Raw genomic sequence first — 18,129 nt, forward strand, 5'->3', positions numbered from 1 at the left:
CTAAGCAGGGAAGTTCTCTTTGTGGAAGCCTCAGCCTGAGACCATGAAATATCAACAGGGAGAAAAGACTACTCCAAATGTGTGCATGCTTTTGGGAAGGAAAAAAAAAAGCAAGCTTCATCCCTTTTAATGTTTTTCTTTTCCCAACTTAGAGGTGAATCAGAACTGTGTGCTAAAAGCTGCCTCTGACTTTAATCTGCTCCATCATGTCTGAGTCAGATGCCCAGAAAGGACCTTGCAACTAAATCTATTTAGTTGCATTACTATAGGAGAGCACTTGTAAGTAGATTAGCCATAGCTCAAATTCTGTCAGCTGCCTGACAGCAGGATATCTTCCTTGTCTTAGCTTTGGCTGGACTTGCTAGTAGTTAATTATTTGCAAATACTTGTCAGAAACTTTTTGGGGTTGGAACCTAATGTTTGTCGTAATTCATTTAACTGTTCTATGTGAAAAATTGTATAGGCTCATGGCTTTGCAGTACTGGTCCTGAGGAGTTTGAAGCATCATGGTTCTTAGCCAGATTCTGATACATTTAATAGGCTTCCCAAAATATTTATTGGCAGAACACATTTAACTTGAGTACTCTCAAAGAATATTCTGTATAGCTGGTACAGCAGCTGTGAAAGTAAGGTGAAGTATCTGCTGTCTTCCATAAACAGTGGTAAGAACGTCTTAGGGTGAGGACACAAAGCTAACACAGGTTTTAGTAAATCATAGAATGGCAGGGATTGGAAGGGACCTTTAGAGATCATCTCGTCCAACCCCCCTGCAGAAGCATGTTCAAGTAAATGTTTAATTGAATGAATGGAGTGTATGTTCAGGATGCAGAATATATTTATTTGAAGCTGGGCTGTCATCTTGTGCTCCTAGAAACATTTGAGATCCCAGTTGAATCCTTTGCTGCATCCACACTGTATAACAGCCAAAGGTTTCTAAATCTAGAGCTAGAGCTGTCAAGTCTTGGATATCAAATGATGCACATAGCACTGATTTCTGCTATCATACAGAGTAGGAAAAGCAGCTGGGATGTGTTATTTAGGGGAGGGTCTTGCATGCTTAGGAAACACTGATACACCCTTGTAGCTGTGTGTCTGGGCTGGTGGGTGGCTCTGGCCACCAGTGCTGTCATGGTGCCCAGTGTGGCTGAAAGTACCAGACCCTCCTCCCTCTCCTGACCTGGTTGTTGATCACATGGGTGTTAGAAGTAATACACCAGCCCCTGCTCATTTCACTTTGTGTTTTGGGCTGTTGGATAATACAAGTGCCTTATGCTACCCTAAAAAACTTCAATTCTTTTGGTTTTGACATCCCTAGATTATGAGAAACTAAAAATGCCTTCTGTGGGCAACTTGTATGGGATGAAAGTGGTTTGGTTTGTGTATGGCTGCAGTTGTTTCTCCTGCTGAATTTACTACTCACCTGAAGTAAAGCAAATTGTTTTGAGCTAACAGCTGAGATGAAACATTTTGGGAGTACGCATTAGCTGAAGACTGGCATTGATAAAGCACTAACAAGCTCTGGTCTTAAAAAGCATATAGACTTGAATAAATTCCAAGAATAATGTGTATTTCCTTTCATTTTCAAGATTGTAGAGAGTTTTCCCCCTTTTTTTTCCCCTTTTTCTTTTTTGGGGGGGGATGTGGAGGAGGAAATGAATTATACTCTGAAACTGGGAAATGAGAGCAATTAATCTCTGCAGTTGTGTGTAGGCAGGAGGGACTATTTGTTGCATGACAGCCTGCTCTCAGGACTGGAAACAAAGTAGGTTGTTTGTGTCTTTTTATGTCCTCGTCCTAGTTTGCTGTAGGACAAGAGCATTTACCTCATGATGCTTATTTTTGAACTTTATACTGCAGGCAGTGTTCACATTCCATTCAGTCTTTTACAGCACCAAGAAGGGAGAATTAGTCAGCTGTTCTTTGTTTTTATTTCCCTGATTCTTGAACAGGGTCCAGGCTTGCTCCTGAGGTTTTTCATCTGGATCTGTCTGAATAAAGTAGATTTTCTTGCAACTAAAAACCCTTTATTTGCAAAAGGTTATGATAACCAAAAGAAGCCAAGCTCCCCCAGTTTTTGTTTGGGGGGTGAGGAGTGGGACTGGCTTCCTGCAGTGTTGTTTGCATCGAAATGGGTTCGTAGGACATTTATTTAAAAACAAAACAAAAAATGAAAGCTATCATGTTTGTGCCTTAGTGGACACGCCAGGATGCTGTTGCTAAGATGATGCATGCTGATTCTGGCAGAAAGAGTTATTTGAGCAGACCCTACCCTAAGGAGTTGAGTCCCAATCCCTTCTCTCCTGTATAGGAACAAATCAATTATTCTAAGGAGGCAGTGTTGTCTCTCGATGCTGTTGTGTTGCTTTTTGAAAACGTTTTGTAAGTTAGTTCTTAAGTGGGATAATTGCTTTCAGCATTTGCAAGTTAAATGAAGAAAGCTCTAATTAGATTTTATAAAGTGGCTTAGCATGTTGAGAAGGCTTTTCATAAAGTATACTGTGTATTCACTTTGTGGGGAACAGTTGTATTTCGTGTAGCACTGATGAAACCAGAAAAAATCCTATTTGGCTTTGGTTGTTCCTGGGTGCTGAAAGGATTGAAAGCCTGTCTTAGGTGCTCCCAGCTCCTTTCCCTACCATCCCAGCCTCATCAGGGCATTTGTCTGTATTTCCATTCCATCAAGACCAACCTGTTTGAGAATGGATATTAGTTTGGGGCGTAGAAGCTTGGTGTTTTGTAGCACTTGAGAAAGGGGGCCATGGCACAAACTGTTTAATCTGTTTTAGCCGTTATTATGCTGTGCTAATTATAGGGTAGTGCTGGGTGGCAGAGAGCCATTTTGTTCAGGTTAGTCTTAGCTCTGTGTGGGCACTTATTGAGTTCCACAGAAGCTGAACAGTGCCCATGCTTAGTAATCTTTGGTATTGTTTGGTGTCCTGTAGGTTAGAAATGTGATATGCTAATGCTTTACTATTTCTACCACAGGCTTGGCATAGGTGGAGGGACTGGCCAAAGCAGCCTACCACGTTGCTTGCCATTTGAATAAGAACTTAGCTTAGTCACAAGCTTCTTTCACGTGTGGTTTCTGCAGTGTGTGTGCCAGGAGCTCCCTGATGAGAATTGGAAAGAGTCCTCAAAGCTGGTGTTTGTTCAGATTGTTTGGGCGCTGTTGCTGGATGTGACTTGCTAGAGTCTGTTTTAGCTCAGATGTGTTCTGTTTGGGAAGCAATACCTCTCCTAAATCAATCAGTTCTTGAAGCTTCATCTGCAAAAATGTAGATCCCACATGTGAAAAACTTTGAAGACTGTTCAGTGAAACGAGATCTGAAGAACCAGTGCTTAATGAGAACTCTTGCAATCGTTATAAGTTCAGATAACCACTGAAGCAGATAAATAGAAACTGGTCAAAACTCTTATTTGCCTTCTACTCTGCTTGAGAAGACTTGGGCTCGTTTAATCTTCTCTTGTGATTATCAATGTGCAGGTGAAACTGTCTTTATTAATACAAATATGTTTGGGAATGGCAGTTAGTGCCTAGTACAATAGATAATATCTGTGTGTCTGCAGCTTCTCTTTGGTGATAAGGCCTAAATCTGACTTAAAGGTATAGGGACTTCTAGTAAGATTCACTCATCTTGGAATGTGAACTCCTGGATTGCCAGCCAGCCTACATCTTGACAGGAAGAGACAAAAGATTGTCCTCGTGTTCTCTAACCATACTCCATGTCTTCAACCATAGGCTGAGAGACATGTCCATCATGGTCAGTTTTTATCATTTATTGCTCCTAAGGGGGCAAGTTCTTGGAACACTTCTGGAATCAACAAACTCTTTCCCATTTTAGCTTGGTGGGTCACTTTCTCTGTGACAAGTTGTGGCAGTGTGTTCTTTGTCTGAACAACAGGCTTGCTATTGTAACCACATGAAGTACATGGCTCTGGATGAACATTTGCAGCCGCCCACAGGCTCTTGATTCATGTAACCACATGTGCCTTGAAGTGTTTTATTCCTTTTCACTGTGTGCCCATATCTGTCTTCATAAATGGACTTTGTGTCCCCCTTTGAAGTACATATGTACTACCAGGACTTCCATGGTCATGCTGAGTAGCTCTCCAGTGAACATATATTTTTAGGCCTTTCCCCTCTTCTGACTCAAATGTCAAACCACTGTTAGTTAGTTATTCATATGGGTGAACATGTTGACTAGATTGGAAACTTTGGGCAGGTTCCATGTTATTTTGTAAGTGATATGCAGGAATCACTCCAGTTTTCTTTGAGAAAAGAATATGAATTGGATGAATTCTTCTTCATTACATAAAAACCCCAGTTCATGCTACGGAAGGCTCTGCAAGTTGGTGAAATTAAAGTTCTGAAGTGAACTTGAGGTGGTAAACTTTCTGTGCCTGTATAGCTGAAATGTTCTGACTTAAAACTTTTAAAAGCCCTTGAAAAAGGCAGGTATTACTGTGGGAGATGTGATGAATACATCTCTCAAGAATGAAGATGCTGCTCCTGGATTTTTTTTTCTCATTTTATCATAAGAGCTGAAATCTGGATGTTGTATACTTAGCCAGTGTAGTACCTGTGCTGGTGATGCCAGTGGTTGGAAGCTGCTATTGTAGATGCTAAGTGACTTACACTCACATCTGTACTTAAATAAGTTTCAGTGGAAGATGCAGCTTTTCTTCAAGGCAAGCCAGGTCTGGACATTGATAAAGTAGAGGTTTTTCCTGAAAGTGCCAAAGACGTGATATGGTCAAGTTTGATAGGATTTACTTTAGCCTGTAGAGGATGTAGAAGTGAGGGAGTGGGGAAAGCTACTAAAATAATCAGTTTCAATTAATAAAAGCTATGTCCTGACAGTCAGGGAGCACATCTACAAGGCAGCTTGGCCAAGGCAAACGGCCACGTGTCAGAGGAACAGTGACATGTCCTTAAGTATCCCAGCTGAGTGACTAGAGAAGGACTTTGTCTGCTGAGGTGACTTTCTTAGGAATCGGGGGCAACCTTTAGAATCATAGAATAGTTTCAGCTGGAAGAGACCTTTAAGCTGATGGAGCCCAGCCTCTGTCCCAGCCCTACCAACCACCAGCCCATTTCCCTCAGTGCAACATCCACCCGGCTCTGAAACCCCTCCAGGGATGCTGACTCCAGCACCTCCCTGGACAGGGCTTTGTGAATACTCAAATCAGTACTTTTCATGCAAGGACATGAGTCTTTGTTTACAACAGGATCATTGGAAGATACTGATTTGTATTTTCTAGGACAAGATGAAGTATGTTACTGCCTTCTCTGTCAGCTTCTTCCACATGACCAAAGGCAATGAATGAATTTTTGCCGTGTTCCAGGATTTTATGCAAATGTTTAACTTCTATCAGGATTTTATTCCTTTCAGAAAAGAAAATTATCTTAATTACCATGAAGTAACTAATCCTTAAAGCTGTAATCATTGCTGACATAATGCTTCATGTTTACAAAATACGAGGAATTCAGTTCACCTCTTCAGAGCTGCTGTAAACAGTTTCCTGTAACTATTCTTTAATCAAGAAATTGAATTCTGTAACACAGGCAGTAAAATTTTGACTACAAAAATATAATGTTTGCTTTCATATTTTATTCAGCTTAGTGAAATGAATTCTGTTGGTGTATTTAAAGTCTCGGTAGTAATTTCAGTGTAATTATTTTATTTTTCATGAAATGGTACAATTACAGAGATTTGTTTTTCTTAAAGGTGGTGTTTGATAGCACTTGGAGCAAATACTGTGCTGATTTAGGGCCACAAAGATGGTTTAGGAAGTGGAACAGCTCCCTTCTGATGAAAGGCTGAGGGAGCTGGGGCTCTTCAGCTTGGAGAAGAAGAGTCTGAGGGATGACCTCATTCATATGTACAAATCCATAAAGGGTGGAAGTGAGGAGGATGGAGCCAGGCTGTGCTCAGTGATGGGCAATAATAGGACAAGGGGCAATGGGGACAAGCTGGAACAGAAGAGGTTCCAGTGAAACACAAGGAAGAATTTCTGCCCTGTTGAGGTGAGGGAGCACTGGCAGGGGCTGCCCAGATGGGCTGTGGAGTCTCCTTCTTTGGAGACATTCCAAACCCAGCTGGATGAGTTCCTGTGTGCCCTGCTCTAGGTGCTCCTGCTCCAGCAAGGGGGTTGCACTGGATGATCTTTTCAGGTCCCTTCCAGCCCTTAAGATTCTGTGATTATTTTGTATTGCATGACTACTTAAACAGTGTTTTATGTTGCATCTTTGCTTAATTCCATAATCCTTATTTTTAGATGTATTTTAATGTGTGTTTTCTTTTGTAGTGTAATATTCTGTACATATTATTTATTTTGTCACTTGAGTGTTATCAGTTTTCATATTGATTTCCAGACTCAAAGTTAGCTAGCCAGACTTGTTCTGGCATCCTTATTTATGACATGCCAAAATTATACAAGCTAAGGCCAGGCAAGCTATAGAATTTATCTATAGGCATCATGCCATTTTTTTCTTTTCCTTTGTCTGATCTTCTGCAAGTAAGGCTTTTCACATCTTGATTTCTACTGTTTTGGAGTACAGGAATATCACTCGTGCTTCAAGATGAATGTCCTGGCCCAGGCACCCTGGGAGGGTGTGGACTCTCCTTCTCTGGAGGTTTTCAAACCCTGTCTGGATATGTTCCTGTGCGACCTGATCTAGGTGGACCTGCTTTGGCAGGGGGATTGGACTAGATGATCTCTAAAGGTCCCTCCCAACCCCTACCATTCTGTGATCCTGTGATTCTGTACAAAGGCTCTTAAAATTAGATTGGGAAGCAGAAAAAATATCGCCCAGTAATATGTGGTATCATCGTAATGTCATTGAATAAATGACTCTGAAGTGGAGCCCTCCTGGATGGATAAGCACATAATAATTTGACAGAGGGTCCTCTGTGTTTCTCCTGAAGATGATAACTCTCAGCAGTTTTCCTTACCGTGGGAAACTTTCTTGTAGTTGGAGGTTGGAATGCCCATATCTATTTGTGAAGGACAGGGAGTGCTTTTGTTACCTTGAAAGACTCATTATGGGGTATGATTGCTTGTGGGAGTGTCTGGTTATGATCTGTTAGAAAACAGCCTATTAATAAAACAGAGGCTCTTGTAATAGAGCACTTCTTAATCTCCTTCCTATGTAGTTATTTATAGGCTGTGACATCTTAATTTGCTTTTCACTGCATCAACTTCTGTTATTTTGAAAGCTCAAGTAGCTTTCACACACCTCTGAGAATCACTTCTGGAGGAAAGGTCTGTTTTCTAAGGAATTTTACAAAACGGCTTCAAGTCGTAGACTTGTTGCAAAAAGTATGTTAATGAATTTTACTGGTGTCTTTCTAAAGGACAAAGAAGTTAGGGAATGTCTTCTCACACAGGTGCTTATGTATTAATCCTGTGTTTGTCTGAGTACAAGGAGATTTTCTTGAATTCTCAAAGGGCCACCAAGGTGATCAGGGGACTGGAGCATCTTCCTTATGAGGAAAGGCTGTGGGATCTGAGGCTGTTCAGTCTGGAGAAGAGGAGACTGAGGGGGGACCTCATTAATACTTACAAATATCTAAATGATGGGTGTCAGGAGGTTGGGGCAGCACTTTTTTCTACGGTATCTAGCAATAGGACAACGGGTGATGGGATGAAGCTGGAACTCTAAAAGTTCCATTTAAACATACGGAAAAACTGTTTCAGTGTTTGAGTGAGGGAGCCCTGGCCCAGGCTGCCCAAGGAGGGTGTGAAGGCTCCTGGAAGTTTTCAAGAGCCACCTGGACACGTTCCTATGTGACCTGATCTAGGTGGGACCTGTTTTAGCAGGGGGGTTGCACTGGATGATGTCTAAAGGTTCCTCCCAACTGCTACCATTCAATGATTCTGTGATTTCCAGTTTCTCATAATGCTTACTTGCCCTTTGTGAGTGTATAGTGACCTCCCTGGAGCAATAATAAATATCATCTTCTCATTTTTCTTTTACTAGAGTGGTCCCAGTGCCAGATCTTGTCACAAGATGTGCATCGACATTCAGCGGCGGCAGATCTACACGCTGGGACGCTATCTGGATTCCTCCGTGAGGAACAGCAAGTCTCTGAAAAGTGATTTCTATCGCTACGACATTGACACAAACACATGGATGTTACTGAGTGAAGACACCGCAGCAGATGGAGGTCCAAAGCTGGTGTTTGATCATCAGGTCAGCTACACTGATAAACCTCAGTGCAAGTTCTCAGTGTTTGCAAAGCAGTTTTGATCATAGCCTCCTGCAATAACTAAATAACGTAGCGGTGATGAGAAGGCTGTGATCTGCACTTGGCTAAATTCTAACAGCTTTGTTGTCTGATGCCACTGACTACCAGTATTCTAATCAAATTGAGGCAGAAGAGCCATAAAAACATTTGCAAATGAATTCATTTTATTAAGACACGTGTTATTAAAAGCTCAAAGCACAGCTCATCTGGTTTTAATCAGTCTCATTGAGCTGGGTTTGCAGCTCTGCCTACTCAGAGGGTGCCGAGGAACCACTTGCAAAGCCGTGGATGGTACTTTGGGAAGAATACTTTAAGCGAGCCACTGAAATGAGACCAACAGGATGGGGATTCTTTCAAAATTGATTCTCTTTTAAAGTATGTAGAATGTGCTTGCATTGTAGAGATTGAAACACCGTAGAGGAGTGGCTGCTAATCTTGTAAAAAGCCCCAACTGTCCATGTGTCCAAATGGAAAACTGTTTTTCACTGACTTCGCGTCTTTAATGGCTTTTGTGTACTGGAAAAAGGTGGTTTATTCTTAATTGGTTTTTATAAAGCACGGCCAAGAAACAGCGCATCAGTACTCATTTTAAAAGCAGCTCTAGAACTTCTTTGATTGGTACTAGCTGTTTCGTAACTAAAGCTGTTGTTTGCCAGCACAGTCCACGTTTCTGCTGACACCAGGAGTTAAGATGCGTGTTGTCTGCAGAACAAAAGCCAATCAGTCTTTCCGTTCTATTAATAACGAGTACCAGTCTCCCAGGTGTTGGGGAAGATGCAAAAGTAAATTGTCAGCTGGCAAGGCTACTCTGGATACCTTCTTTGCCTGCTTCTGAAACGGTTTCTCTTTTCCCCTGCTGTCTCTTAGGAAAGAATGTCCTCCCTGAGTTCTTTATCAATCTGCAGCTGCTGCTCTTTCCCTCAGTACCTACTGCGATAGCGGTTTTTGTTTAACCTTCACAAAAATGTGCTTCACTAGAAGTGTTTTGTGTAGGCTTTGCTGAGTAGCAGCTCTATCTTACTGTAATCTTCTCTGTTTTGGTTTTTTCCTCCCCCTGGTGTTTTGTAACTCTCTGTGCTGTAATGTGTCTGAAAACATCACCTGGAGTCAGAGAGTTTTGTTTGTACTGCAATGCATCTCTTGTGTGCCATAACCTGAATGCAGGTTTGGGGGATGAACATATTTCTCCTGCAGTCTCATAAAAAATCCTTGGCTGGGTTACATCCCTACTTTATGGTGAAGTAATGGGGGCAACAGTAAATGTATGCTCAGGATGGAGTCAGAGGAGAAAATCACAGGCTGACTTTTTTGATTTGAGTGGTGGTCAGTAAGTTAGCAGGGTTTTTTCTGCGTTTTTGCCTTGCATAGGTGCTGTCAAAAGTGACATTTTCTGTCTGTTCTGGCAGAATTGGCTACAGATCCTGGTGAAAGACTCTGAAATGCTTTTTTTCCCCCCGAAATCAGCAACTAGAGGCAAGTTTTTTAGGAGATTAAGGATAAATTTAGTGTTTTCTCGTATTACATAGTAAGTTAAAATTAGACTTAGATTTTAAATGAACTGATTTTCTGAGATTAATACCTGTCAACCACGCAGACACGTGTGTTCTGGTTATGAGGTGTTCAGGAGACGTACAGAGTACTGTCTAGCTTAGCTGTCACTTACTGGAGAGGGATATTTAATCTTAAATCTTTGTGTATTCAGATCTTAACATACTCGCTAAATCTGCTTCTCTCCTTACAGATGTGTATGGATTCTGAAAAACACATGATATATACTTTTGGAGGCAGGATTCTGACCTGCAACGGCAGCGTTGATGACAGCAGAGCCAGTGAACCTCAGTTCAGTGGCTTGTTTGCTTTTGACTGTCAGTGTCAGACGTGGAAACTTCTAAGAGAGGATTCCTGTAATGCTGGACCTGAAGATATCCAATCCCGAATAGGACACTGTATGTTGTTCCATTCTGTAAGTATCCATGCCATGCTTGTATTTATGATGCCTGACTTAAAGGAGAACATGTAGTTTTGATTTTTCTTCGAAGTTTGAAGCTCTTTAATCTCCCAAGCGCTGTGTTCTCTCACTTGATTGTGTGTTCACTGACATTCTTTTTTGTTAAGTACAGGTGATATGAAAGCTCCAAGCCTTAAATTAATGATTTCTACTAAATAAAATCGGAAGTAAAAAGGAAGGTGAATTTTACATAGTTTATTTTAATTTAATAATGGTAACTAGACCCAAAGGTTCATTTTGGTCTGAAGTAGTTTTCTTTTGAAGTTGGTAGAGCAATTTAGAAGCTTCTAGTTTAGTAGATACCTTGTGTAATTACTGAAATGGTAAACTTGACTAGTAGAAGAGCTTGCTGGGTGTGTTTTAAGATGCACAGGCTTTATATTCCTTGGTGGCTGGTCTTTCAAGCAGCTGTTAACAGCTGGGCACAGATGGCATTAGAAATGCTTCATCCAGAGCCTGATGGAAGAGCAGAGGGATGTGTGTCTAGCTAGGAAGGGGTCCTGAGCACAAGTGCCGTGAGGAGCAGCTGAGGGAACTGGTGTAGTATTCTGCCTGGAGAAGAGGAGGCTGAGGGGAGGCCTGTTCTCAATCTCTACAACTCCCTGACAGGAGGTTGTGACTGGGGGAGGTTGCTCTCTTCTCCCAAGTTACACGTGAGGAAAAGTTACAAGAGGAAACAGCCTCAAGTTGTGCCAGGGGACGTTTAGATTGGAGATGAGGAACAATTTCTTCCCCAAAAGGGCTGTCAGTCCCTGGCGCAGGCTGCCCAGGGCAGTGATGGAGTTCCCATCCTTGGAGGGATTCCAAAGCTGTGGGGCTGAGGGATGTGGTTTAATGGTGGTCACGGCAGTGCTGGGTGAACAGTTAAACTCAATGGTCTTAAAGGTCTTTTCCAACGTAAACAAATCTGTGATTCTTTGGGATGGAGGCAGGGTAGATACAGCATTTTATTTAGTAATGAGTATTAAATACCACTTTGCATTGCTTTTCCAGTTGAGATTATTAACCACATGCTTACTTAACAAGTGCAGAACATGGGAACTGCAGGGTGAGGCTGGTAACAGGAGGATGGTCAGTGTCACACATGATCTGGACTAAGTTTTCATACAGATGTGTCTAGTGGAATAGCACACTACAGAGGTGATGAACATCAAGTAGGAAGGCTTGCATAGGTGGCATTCAGTGGAATTCTGCACTGAATTTACGTGGTAGCATCGTAGTGGTAGTAAATGGGAGTTTGTAGAGTTTTGCTGTTATTAAACTCCGACTTGAGAACGGGGAGGAAGAGAACTAAAATGACTACTGTGGCATTCAAATATCTGTGGATACCACCAATTCAAAACTGACCAGTTTGAACAATCTACTGAATTTACTTCTCTTTCAAGTGAAGGATGAGAATTTTTACAGTGAATGCTGTGCTTTCAGGTTTGATTTTGTTTTGAATGACTCTCTAAAATTTGGTGGAAAACACATTGCCACACAGTTCTGCACAAGTACCTGAGGGATTTTCAAGTACGTGTCTGCGGTAAACCGAAGAATGCAGGTTTCTGTAAGCACAGGTCATGGAAGTTTAGGTGCTTTGCTGTTTTCTTAACCATTTAAAAGAAAAATAATCTGCCTCTTACGGACTTCCCACTTAATGCACTTGAAAGCAGCAATAAACCTGTTATTCTTGGCTTGCTGCTTGCAATTTGCCTGTTCGGAGTTGAGTAATGCGCTGGTACCTGGATGGCTTCTCTTACAATCCATCTCTTGTTCCTGTTCTTTTTAACAGTGAAGTTATGATCTAATGGGGTTTAGACACGGACACTGTTAATTTCATGTTCAACTCAAAAAACAAGAAGGTTTGCTGTTTTAATGTTCTGAAATTACAGCAAGGTCAGGCTGAGCTATGATAGTTAGCTGTGTAAAACCTGCCTAGTCACTCTGTAGCTGAAACTCAGTTGGATCCAGGTTTGTGGTCTGAGATCATGGAAAAAAAAAAGTCTTTCAAATTGCATCTGTAAGAGGTGCTTTTTGGGGTGGAAGAGCTGTGAGCCATTAATGGTTTAGCTGTCAAGAAATGATAAATTCAAGAATCAATCAAGAATTCCCAAGTTTTCATTGTGTTTGAGAGTAAAACCCTATTCTGAATAATTGTTCCCTGTGAATCTTCGTGGAGATGACAGCCGAAGATAATTACCAAAATGAGACTGGTGGACCTGATGATTAAGGCATGGTTTTAAGTTGATGAGAAACATATCTGTTACTCTTTGATTCATTAATATTTCTGTGAATGGTCATTTCTTTTCCTCTACTCTAGAAAAATCGCTGCTTGTACGTATTTGGTGGCCAGAGGTCGAAGACTTATTTGAATGACTTCTTCAGTTACGATGTAGACAACGATCACGTGGATATCATATCAGATGGCACTAAGAAAGATTCAGGGATGGGTAAGAGTGTAACTATGTATTAATTTATTCTTATTCATACAAAAAAAAAATCTATGAAGTAGTGGGGTTGGACTGGATGACCTTTCGAGGTCCTTTCCAACCCTTAAAGTTCTGTGATTCGGTGTGAAAGGCCAGCTTCGCTGTCCTGTGGTATCAGGTTGGCATCTTTAACTAGCCCTGCATACCCAAGTAAACTCCACAGTATATAGGTTAACCTTCCTGTCATTTGACACTCAACATCTTCATCTTGATAGAAATAATTGATGTGTGGAACCACATAGCACCTCGAAAGAAAAACCCAAGCAAAGTAAGAACTGAAATGATCTCTTTTGAAACTCCAACAAACACACACACAAACACAAAAGAACGAAAAACCCAATTTTCTTTAAACCAGGAAAGGAGAAAACATTTATTTTCCCAGTTTTCACTAAGTGAAAGATACCATAAAATACAGTTATCTGCTTGGTTTGAGATGCAGAAAGGCAGGTAGGATGCTCAGAGAAAAGGAACAGAGGTTATTTTGCCCAGCAGGGGATGACTAGATGAGAGTTGTTGCCCTGTTAGTCTTGTACTAATTTATCAGGAAAGGGCAAAGAGAGCAAAGCTTCAGGCCTGCTTGATTCTTAGCCACTGGAGCTATATACAGCAGGTGTAGTTCTGTATACCAGAAACCTTATATAAACACACAAAAGGCATTGTAACATAACCATGAAGAACTGATTCCATCTTTCTTCTCCTCAAATTACTTAGAAAAGCATGTTCTTCTTTGTTTTTCCAGAAAGGGTTTCTATCTGTATAAGCACATCATTGTCCTGTTGCAAATATGCTGTCTCTCAACCTAGAGTTCAGAAGTTGAAACACTGTCTACTACTGTAGGACAGACATTAGAAATCTTTCTCATATGTATTTAGTTCTGATCTTGTTTTCTTCCAGTTACCAAAATCCCAGGAATCTGATTTCTCTTGAATTTAGGTTGCCCTCCTTGTTTTAATCAGGCTTAATTTTTAGGGAGCAATTTTGCTGAACTTTTGAAGTGAGTTATTGATGGTTATGAGTTACTGTTTGCTCATTAACTTAGTTATGCCAGTGAGGGAGAAGACTGCCCAAGCTCTTATTCTCTGGAGTCATTTATTTACTTGAGTGCTTCCAAGAAAGAACCAGCTTGTGTTGTTGACAAGCTCCTTTATTAAGGTGCCTGCATGTTGCCTGATGCTGCTCTACACACACCCACGCACTGTTTCTTGTCCTCAGAGCTTTTAAAGAATTGATTTCTTTTCCCATGAAATTGTTAGCATTCTGCCATTTTGCTCATTTAAAACTACATTTCTTTATAGCCAGAAGCTTTCCAACCTGGCTTTAAGCCGACACCTGTGTCTGCTTCAGATTTAAAGAGGCCAAGCTTGTCCTATGGCTGGAGAAGACACCGAGCCTTGCTTCTCAGCAAGTACATTAACTGCAAGGTTTCGTTAAGCAAATGAGACTATAATATTTTGTCCTCCTCCCCATTCCCACAGGCCCCAGAGTGGTGAATAGCAGACTTTGTAAGAAAATGACTCATTGGAAATAATTCATGAGTAGACATTCAGTTTACTGTTCTCATGTGTGTAGAAAGTAAACAAACAGATTTGAACGTTTCCCTTGCTTTTGAACGAAAACGTTGAGATTATTTGCATTTTAACAGGAAGAGAACAAAATACTTGTTACATTCAGACAGCAAATGTTGACAGCACTGGTTTCACCCAAAAACACAAGTCTTTCCTGTGCTCTTGTTAGGTAGTGATGTACCGTTTTGATCTGCATGAACAAAGTGATTGCCTGACTAGTCGCTGTGAAGTTTTAAGCTGCTCGATGTGATGAGTCAAGTTGAGGATGCCTGACCTAAATGTTCCTATAAAGTCCTATGATTACATCTTGTTCCTGGCTCAAGTGTGGCATTCAGTTCTATTCTTAGTAGAGCTATTTTGATTTTTACCCTTTCTAAAAGAACTTAATTGTGCATTTGTCTAACATTTCCGTTAGAGTGGTGAGAAGGTTTTTTTAAGAAGTAGTAAAAGGGATTGTTAGGGATTATCAGTAACATGCAGTTGTTGCAGTGTTAAAAAAACTAAGGGTAATGATGGTGATTTTGCTCCTCTCATCTTCTGGATGAGATGTTTATGCTGTTCAGTGTTTCGTTGTTCTTCGTTGTGCCATTGTTGATGCTGGAACTGGTTCCAGGCCTCAGGTTGTGTAGGTGACATGTTTGAGACTAGCGAGTGGTAAGTAGCACTGGATTCTTTTAGCAAGTTGAGATGTGCTTTTTTCATTCCTGGGAAAGTTCAAATTTGATCAAGGTGCAGTCTCTAAAAGATAGATTTGCACACAGCTTTACCTACTAAAAATGTCTCCTGACTCAGTCAGTGTTGAAACATAGGTAAGCCTCACAGCTCTATGTCTGGCAGATGCCGTTTGCCAGGGAGCCTGAGCACCTTCTCCAGCTCAAGGCATCAAAGTACCTGATGCTTTCTCTTTGTTGTTAAAGGAGGGTATTACAATGAAATCAGACCATTGGGAATGGTTATCTTTCTGCTGCATGGTAACTTTTAGAAGCAAGAAATATATTAGTTCAGATAAAAAATGAACAAGGTGAGACTGAGAAAAAGAGGATGCAACTGTGATAGTGAGTCAGATGTGAAGACGGACAATAGTGGTACAAATTGGAGGATGTACACTGCAGTTGAATAGACCCTGTGGCTGGAGGAGAGGTAGAAATGTGTGAGTTGATGATCATACCCTTTTAGAGCAGTTGTATACTGAATTGCTTTAAACAACAACAACAAAATCAAACCCAACATGCATGTGCCAGAGTACATGTGGTCTATAGATGCCACCAGTATCAGATGTCTTCGAAAGGCTCTTCTGACAGCTTGCCTGGCTCACTTAGCACACAATCTATGACTAATCACAGGCAGTCGTTTCAGGGCTACAGGAGCTAATTGGGAACACTTGTGGTCAAGGTTCCTATGATAATCCTTTTTGGCCCTGACTCAGTGTGTCAGAGGGAGAATTTCCTTCTGCAAGAGAATTGAGATCTTCTTGCCATCGAGTAACTTCCAAAGTCAAATGAGAAGAAGCTTTAAACGTTCTTGTGCCTCTTTTTAATGGTGAGGTAGTTGTTACGGGGTGAAGATGCCACATCTTTCTGTGGGGCAGGTGCCTATTGCAGATGCAGGCCTCTGCACCTGACCCAGGGACGTTTCAGGGATAAGCACCACGGACAGAGGCGACACAGCCCAGCCCAGGAAATGCTGCTTAAAACAAGAACCAGTCGCAAAAACAGGAACCAATGTAAAATAACACAGCCAGCTCCACATGGCCAGGATCCAACTCAGACAAGCTGTCGCAGCACCCCATTTTGGTTGTCTGTTTGTGACACCTGGCATGTTTTGCCCTTGTTCAGTTTAAGGTCTACCTTGCCAGCGGTCAGTGTCTCTCTTGCTATGGAAGCACTTTGTTTTGTGAAGGATCTTATGTGCTTGTCATCTTGTGAGGTGCTTCTCTGAAGCAGTCTCAAAATACTTTGACTGTGAGGGAAAAGAAAAGAGAGTCACCAAATCCTAAGGATGCTTTACAGAGATGGCAGAGCAGCAGAACTCCATTCTCATTACTAACTGACCTGGTTCTTCAAAAAAATCTCATTTTGCTTGGGATAGAACTGAGCATTGGACATTGGATTGTTGCTTTTCCAATATGACAACCAAACTGTTCCAGTGGTCTCCTTAGCTGCTCTTTGGCTGACTGCGAAACGCAGCCTCATCATGAAAATCCAAGAGAGGATAATCATTATCTTGCTGTGTCAACAGCTGGCCTGTGTGCTAGCTCAATCACTCATCAAGGTTTGCTCCATTAAGGTTCAGGGGAGGTGCTGCTTTCTATGGATTACACATAATGGTATGGAGTAATTTGCTGACCTACCGCTTTGTCCACATTAATTTGTCAGGGAGGTGCCAGGATCTGGTGAGCAGCAATATCCATGTGATGTTGCTTTTGCCAGTTTTTTAATCACGAGGCATCACAAGGAGGAGAGGATCCTTGTGAGTCACTTGTAGTGGGATTGGCGGTAACATGTTCTGAAGGTTTCATAACTTAGGTGGCACTAAAACGCTGTCAATGAACTTGCTCAGTTATTCTTCTCAAATCCTTCAGCAGTGGTCTGTAGAAGTTTTGTGTCACTGTTTTGCCAATGCTGTGTTTCAAAGCATGCCATGGCATCCTCTCAAATACGAGAGATGAGATGTCGATTTCAAACCTCCATCTGCTCCAAGCTCCAATTTGGTGCTTTGCAAACTCTGCCTCCATGTAAAAGCTGTTTTCTTGCTTGGGTACTGGCAGCGGCCGTTGTTGCGCTCGAAACAACTGTAGCTGTTTGCACATACAGGCCAAAAAATATTCAGCTTGCTGAAACGATTAAAATGATTACTGTGGTCAAATAAATGACTGTGGTAGTGGGAACGTATCTGTTTCACAATTAGGTGTTACTTTTGCAGAAAAGCTTTTTCCCATGTGTTACATTTCAATGGAATTTCTATTGTACAGGATTACACAGCATCTTATCGGAGCTTTCCCAGGCATTAGTACTTGTTTATGTAACTGTCAGCCAACTCAAGGCCTGTGTTGCTGAATATTGCTTGCAAATATTGAGACCATGAGCCTTTCATTTTTGCTGTGTAAAAACTAAATGAAAATGTTACGCTCTGGAGAGAGGATTCAGACTTCTTACTTTCCATTAGTTACTGCCCTTCCACCATGGACTGATTAATGAGGTTATAGAGAAAAAAAATGCAGTGACAGAAGGAAAGCATTTGCCATCTCCTAAACTTTTTGGGATTGCATTGTGTTCAGTCATTTCTCTTTAGGAGTTTTCCTCTTCAATCAGTAATGTCTTGTCGTAGAGCTAAATTGATATCACATAGCAACAGGCCACATTCAAAACAGTCTCACTGCTTTATGTCCTTCAAACTGTCTGCCCACAGCTGACCTGAGTGATGGCTGGGCCTGAGAGCCACTCTGAAAGGTGTGGAGACAGTGGAGATTTGCTCTGAAGTTGATTTACATCTATATTTATGCAAAGAGGCAGAGGCGCCAAGGAACTTCCATCCTCAGCGCCTTACGCACCGCACGGATGTAGTACATCACAAATAATAGCTGCTGCAGCGCACTGGCACTGCTGTGTCTGGTTCTCCCCTGTTGTTCTTTGTGACTTTTTACTCTGAGTCTTAAAATTTCTCTTAAAAAACCCCACCCTAAGCAGTCAGTGTCACAGGTTCGTTCTGTCTCTTGTGCAGAACTGAATTTCCCTCCCGATGTACATTTAGTTAGCTCAATATCACTAATGCTTCTTCACAAGTTTACAGCCTGTGTCCCCTCTCTAATATGCAGACAGCAATCACTTGAATTC

At 41.5% G+C, this 18,129-nt stretch overlaps 1 protein-coding gene across 1 annotated transcript in view; it reads left to right on the forward strand.

Moving 5' to 3' along the window:
* MKLN1 (muskelin 1) overlaps positions 1–18,129 on the forward strand; it is a 103,389-nt gene that overhangs the window by 63,302 nt on the left and 21,958 nt on the right. The window contains exons 10-12 of the mRNA XM_062020277.1: positions 7,985–8,197; positions 9,994–10,215; positions 12,563–12,692. Coding sequence (XP_061876261.1) covers positions 7,985–8,197; positions 9,994–10,215; positions 12,563–12,692 — 565 coding nt within the window. The remainder of the gene's footprint in view (positions 1–7,984; positions 8,198–9,993; positions 10,216–12,562; positions 12,693–18,129) is intronic.

The sequence above is a fragment of the Colius striatus genome, chromosome 1, assembly GCF_028858725.1.
Source record: "Colius striatus isolate bColStr4 chromosome 1, bColStr4.1.hap1, whole genome shotgun sequence".
Classification (NCBI taxonomy): Eukaryota; Metazoa; Chordata; class Aves; order Coliiformes; family Coliidae; genus Colius; species Colius striatus.